Here is a 6,329-nt window from a genome sequence, read left to right on the forward strand (position 1 = left end):
CTTGCCCTCTCTGCCTGACTGGGTGGGGCAGGTCGATGATGTGGGGCTGAGATGGTCCCTCAGGTAGCCTGGCCCCATGCCATGTAGGGCTTTAAAGGTCATAACCAACACCTTGAATTGGACCCGGAAGCAAACTGGCACCCAGTGCAGCTTGCGCAGTAAAGGTGTTATATGTGCCGATCTAGGTGCACCAAAAATAACCTGCGCGGCTGCATTCTGGACCAGTTGAAGCTTCCGGATACTCTTCAAGGGTAGCCCCATATAGAGCGCATTGCAGTAGTTGATATGGGAGATGACCAGGGCATGAGTGACTGTTCAGAGGGCCTCTCACTCCAGGAATGGGCGTAACTGGCACACAACCTGAAGGTGAGCAAAGGCCCTCCTGGCCACGACTGCCACCTGCCCTGTGAGCAGGAGTTGTAAGTCCAGAAGAACCCCCAGATTATGCACCGGGTCTGTCTGGGGCAGTGCCACCCCATCCAGCACTAAAGATGACAAGTTCCCGGAAACCAAGGAGCCATCAACCCACAGCCACTCCATCTTACCAGGGTTCAGCTGAACCCTGTTGTTCCCCTCCAGGCCCCTACAGCCCCCAGGCATTGAGACAGGGCAGTCACTGCATCACTTACCTCACCCGGGATGGAGATGTATAATTGGGTATTATCAGCATACTGATGATACCTCATCCCATGGTGATGGATGATCTCGCCCAGTGGTTTCATGTAGATGTTAAATAAGAGAGGAGAGAGAACCGAACCCTGTGGCACCCCACAATGGAGGGGCCGAAAGTCAGATCTCTCGCTCCCAATTACCACCAATTGGGAACGGCCCTGGAGGAAGGAGGTGAACCAGTGCAGAACCATGCCGCCCACCCCCAACTCCCTGAGCCGTCCCAAAAGGATACCATGGTTGATGGTATCGAAAGCCGCTGAGAGGTCACGAAGAGCCAGGATGGATGCACTCCCTCCATCCCTCTCCCACCAGAGATCATCCCTAAGTGCGACCAATGCAATTTCTATCCCATATCCTGGGCTGAAACTGGACTGAAAGGGGTCCAGATAATCCGTTTCATCCAGAATCCTCTGGAGTTGCAACGCCACCACCTTCTCAACCACCTCCCCTAAAAAGGGGAGGTGGGAGACTGGATGAAAATTGTCCAGCACATTCGGGTCCAGTGATGGGTTCTTGAGGAGGGGGTGCACCAGCGCCTCCTTAAAGGCAGCCGGAAATACCCCCTCTCACAAAGATGTATCAACCATTGCTTGGACCCAACCACATGTCACCTCCCGGGCTGCCTTCAGCAGCCAGGAGGGACATGGATCTAAATGACAGGTGGTGGCATTCACAATCTGGAGGATCCTGTCCACATCCTCGGGTCCAACAGGATCAAACTGTTCCCAGATAACTGGGCAAGAACGTTCCCTTGGGATCTCCACAGACCCTGCTTTGTGCTTGGAGTCCAACTTGGAGCGAATCCAAGCGATTTTATCCTGCAGATACTCAGAAAACTCTTCTGCACGGCCCTGTAGGTGGGCGACTGGGCCCATCTTCCCCCAAAGGGTACATTTGATCTTGAACAGGGCCATGAGGCGGCATTCTGTGGATGCAATAAGAGTGGAGAAATATTGGCGTTTCGCCGCTCTTACTGCCACAAGGTAGGCCTTAACAGCGGCTCTAACCTGTGTTCGGTCGGATTCAGTCTTTGTCTTTCTCCAGCGGCACTCTAGACGTCTCTTAAGCCTCATCAAAACCCTCAACTCCTCCGTAAACCACGGGGAGTGCCGGGTTCGATGGGCCAAGAGAGGCCACTCAGGTGTGATCCTGTCCAAGGCCCTGGGCCCCTCCCTATTCCAGGCAGCAGCCAGGGCCTCTGCTGGACCATGTAGCAGATCATGGGGTATAACCCCCAGCTTCCTCTGAAACCTCACTGGGTCCATCAGTCACCAGGGGCGGACCAGCCGAATAGGTCCTGCCTCCCTGCGGAGGGGGGCAGCATAGGAGAATCTCAGGGTCACCAGGGAGTGATCTGACCATGACAATGGGGACAGATGTGGCTCTCCCCTCAGATTACATTGCCACTGCTGCGACAAGAAATCTGGGACAGGCCCATGGCTGCCATGGTTGCCATGAACTCCCAAGCTGCCTCTGAGGCCTGCCCCAGGGAAGGTAGATTGAAGTCCCCCAGAACCGTAAGTCTGGGGAACTCCACTGCAGCTCAGGCAGGGAGGTTGCTACGTAGCAGGGAGGCTGGTACAGTAGCAACACTCCCAACTGTTCTCGGGAGTCCAACTTGAAGAACAGGGTCCCACAACCGGCCACTTGTGGAGCAGGACCCCTGAAGGCCACCAGAGACTCTCGGATGACAACCACCACTCCTCCTCCCCTGCCCTGGTGCCCTGAAACCCAGCCGGGCACATTTCCAAAAGGGCTACACCCCCTTCTGGGCCCAGCCAGGTCTCAGTGATACACGCCAGGTCTGCCCCCTCCTCTGTGATTAAATCACATATGAGGGGGGCCTTGTTGTTAACGGACCTGGAATTAAGGAGCAGCAGCCAGAGACCAGGGCCCTCAAGAATCTGCTGCCCAGGGCCTGGGTCTGAACCCGGAGGGCCAGAACATGCCACCGGTAACAAACACCAGGGGCATCTTCCCTGAAGATGGCCCACCCTCTGCTTCCCGTCATAACATCCCCAACCTTTCTTGCTTTCCAGAAGCAGAAAGTTAAGAGAACACAACAGCAGGGGAATTGTTGAGGGAGCCTGCATTCTGGACTGCCAAAATGTCTCAGTCTGGACAGGTTTGTCTTAAGCTGGCTTAGAGTCAAGCCGCCATGAGCTCAGGGCAAAAGCAGCTTACAGGTACACTGCAGATAGGTCCTCTGTCATGTAGAGAGATCACATTAAAATCTGATGTCCTCTGGAATATCTCTAAATTTCATAGGACTTCTTTCTCCCCCCACCCCCATCCCTCTGAAGACTTTGGGAAAGCCTTGCAAAACTTGGAGTTTCTCTGCAGAAGTGTGGGTAAACTGATAGCAGTAGCTCTGCTTGTCTCAGTGATCAAAATGACTTGGGTTGCCGGCTTACACTACTCTGAAACCATTGCATTGACCTGTTTCTATCACATTTTCTAATCCAAACTAGTTTGACTTTGAAAATTATCCGGAAGAAGAGTTTGGAAGTATCTATGGGAGAAGGAGCAACATTTGTAATCATTTTACATCAAGCTTGGCGGAAAAACCCAAAACATGGAGATTTTCTAGGGTTCTATACAGTGGACAGTCACAGACTATCTGAACATACCCATGGTTTATTAGGTAGGAATTTGTGCAACATTTTTTATGTGCAGAAGATAAAAGGAATTGTTCATTTCATTTAAATCTGAAAGGCTCTACTAATTGAAGCTTCCTTCCTTCCATAAAATAACTGCATTTGCAAAGATGAAAAGTAGCAAGCAAGTGTTCTACCAACTCTCTATATTGTTCAGGTCTTGGATTCCTTAATTAAATACAATTCATTTCTCTCTTTTTTGGTAACGCTTTCATAAGGTTTTAAAAATGTGTTAATTTATTTTGTACACTGGGAAAACAGGGCTTAAATCTCTTTCTTGACCTGTTTCACTTATGTAGATATCGAAACAGTTGATTTGACTCCACAGAAGACTTCCAAGATGAAAGATGAACATCTCTGTTATTGCTTCATACTAAGACAGCTATCCTTTGAACAATGATATCACACTAGCATGCAAACAGCATCACAAAATGAGAGGTGCAATGTCCTAGTTTTGAAAAAAGTCAAAACTTTGTGGGAAAAAAAGTAGGAAACGTAGGGGACAGAAATTTGTGTGATAATGAAAGGCAGCAATGAAATAGAAGTTGCCAAAGTAGAAGACAAGAAGGAAATGACAAATTAAATATTATAAAGAATCCTTCCCGTGGGAAAATGCTTTTGTTTTCAATTTTTAAAAAAAACATAACAAGATAAGATTTTAGTAATAGGATACTAGAGGGAACTAAACACTTCAGTTAAAGGAGAAGAACACATAAACTTGACTAACAGTTACAGAATGGCTAACACTGGAAATATTAAAGGACACTTTTGAAAAAATGGAGTCAAAAGTTAATATTAACAATGTCAACAGTGATATTTGCCTCTATGGATAGACTGTGTCTAAATGATGTTATAGAAGAGGAACAAGTTTTACCTGATAAGACAGAGATTGAGTTGAAAGTGAATTTACAAATGATAGGCTACAAGAATGTCGTGGAAAAATATGTTACGCTGGACATACAAAAGAAACCGGATGATGTTTTAATAATTAAAAGGGACATACAAATAATAAACCAAGAGAGTGACCTGGTTAATTTTTCTATATTGGACTTACAAAAGAGATTTGTTAAAGCTTTGAAGAATCTTATGAGAAGGGACAAAGAAAAAATGAAAAGAATCAAGTTCTATGACATTATTTGAATGGACTAAAGATTAAGATTGTTAGACGTAAAAGGAAGGAATATAAAGTTGGTTTATTTGATTAAGGTTAAAATAGATATGTTGTTATACTCCTTAATGGACTTTTGCTGACACCAGGTCTGAAATGATGATGCTTTATGGATTTGTTTATAGATAAGAGATGGGATATGGGAAAAAGAGATCATTTGTTGTAATCTAAGAGGAGATGAAAAGTTACTAAAATTGTTTATACTACCTGTGATGAAGGTTGGAAGTCAGGTAAGAATATAGTAAGGGAAAAGAAAAGAAGTATATAAAGATTTCTTTTCTTTTTCTTTACTATATTCTTACTTTTCTTTTTTTTTCTGTTCTTTCTGTCTTTTCTTTTTATTCTCCCTTTGCATCTTTTACTCTTTCTATTTTTCTTTCTTTTAGTTTGTATTAGTTTTTACTATTGTAATTATAGTCTTTAATAAAATTACTTGAAAAAAACCAAATCAAGTATTTAATAATAGGGAGAAGCAGGAACTTGGCTAAGTAGGACCTCTGAGTAGACAAATATCCTGTTTAGTTTCTATTTTGTAAATAGCTTGACATGTTTTTTTTAGAAAACAGTTTAACTGATGTCACTGCTTTCATCTTCAGGTCAGTTTTTTCACCCAATTGATTTTACTATACTTGAAGTCCATCCTGGATCTAGTCCTGAGAAACCAGATGCAACCATGATTGTTAAAAATCACCAGTTGACAGTCACCAGGTAAACATTAATTCAAGTATTGTGGAAATGGTATTTTACTTGCATGAAGTTTGCCTTTTAAATTTCACTGTCTGTGGTTTTCCTGTAGGGGATGGCAAAAAGACTACACAGAAGATTCAAAGCATGGCACAAATATTCCGTGTTGGTTTATTCACAATAATGCAGAAGGTCTGATTGATGGCACATACACTGATTATATAGTCCCTAGTCTGTTTTAGCCAAACAGATTTAACTATGGCTATGGCATTTTGAAACAATAAAATATCATTATCCATGCCACCCATGCCCAATGACTGCAGAGTCATAATAAATCTTAACTTCTTCTCTTTAGTGAAATACTCCTGTCCTATATATTTACCCAAAAAAATCACAAATCACCAGATAATTTGCAAAACTGTGGCTTCCATTCCTTTCATTAATTACAGGGTAAATGTCTCTGTTTTTAATATTAGCTCTGATAGTTTCTTCTCTGTAGTTAAATGAAACAAAATATAATGTTTGGAAAATATTTTTTTAAATATGTTAAGTATCTTAGAAAATTTTGTATAACATCTTAGAAAATTTTGTATAATATTTCCAACTGCTATTAAAATTTGTGCTTCAAGATTTTCAAGTAAATGTATGTGTGTTTATGCATATTCTATACATACCAGGTAATCATCATCATCATGTAATAATAATTTCTTACATGGCTCTTCCAAGGCTCAGTACAAATCAGAAAGACACCTAATTACAAAATCCAATCCAATAAAATTAGTTCACAACTTAACAGCCAAACCTAAACAAACATTAGCAACAAAGACAAACCAAACATAACAACTGTACATAATTAAAACAATGCCTTGCAATACAACCAAGCACATATAAATCCATATATATGCATAACTAAAATAAAAGAGGAATTTGAAACTGTTAAGATTAATGATAGTAGAGGGGAGGATAATCTAACCCCCTAGTTAAATAAATGGTTCTTTAAATCCCTTTTAATGGCCCTGAAGCTTTCATAGAGACAGTGTAAAGGAAGAATTTGATTCCAGGGAAGAGAAAGAATCCCCTGCTCAGAAGAATGTAAGGAACAAACAGGATTGCAGGGAGAAATACTGGCAGACAAATCCTGAGTAGGG

The 6,329-nt window shown here is 43.0% G+C and overlaps 1 protein-coding gene across 1 annotated transcript in view; it reads left to right on the forward strand.

The window, feature by feature from the left end:
- LOC134489983 (inter-alpha-trypsin inhibitor heavy chain H3-like) overlaps positions 1–5,811 on the forward strand; it is a 41,894-nt gene extending 36,083 nt beyond the window's left edge. Inside the window, exons 20-22 of the mRNA XM_063292859.1 lie at positions 3,144–3,316; positions 5,094–5,205; positions 5,294–5,811. Coding sequence (XP_063148929.1) covers positions 3,144–3,316; positions 5,094–5,205; positions 5,294–5,423 — 415 coding nt within the window. The 3' untranslated portion in view covers positions 5,424–5,811. The remainder of the gene's footprint in view (positions 1–3,143; positions 3,317–5,093; positions 5,206–5,293) is intronic.
- The last annotated feature ends 518 nt before the right edge of the window (positions 5,812–6,329 follow it).

This window comes from Candoia aspera, chromosome 2, assembly GCF_035149785.1.
Source record: "Candoia aspera isolate rCanAsp1 chromosome 2, rCanAsp1.hap2, whole genome shotgun sequence".
Classification (NCBI taxonomy): Eukaryota; Metazoa; Chordata; class Lepidosauria; order Squamata; family Boidae; genus Candoia; species Candoia aspera.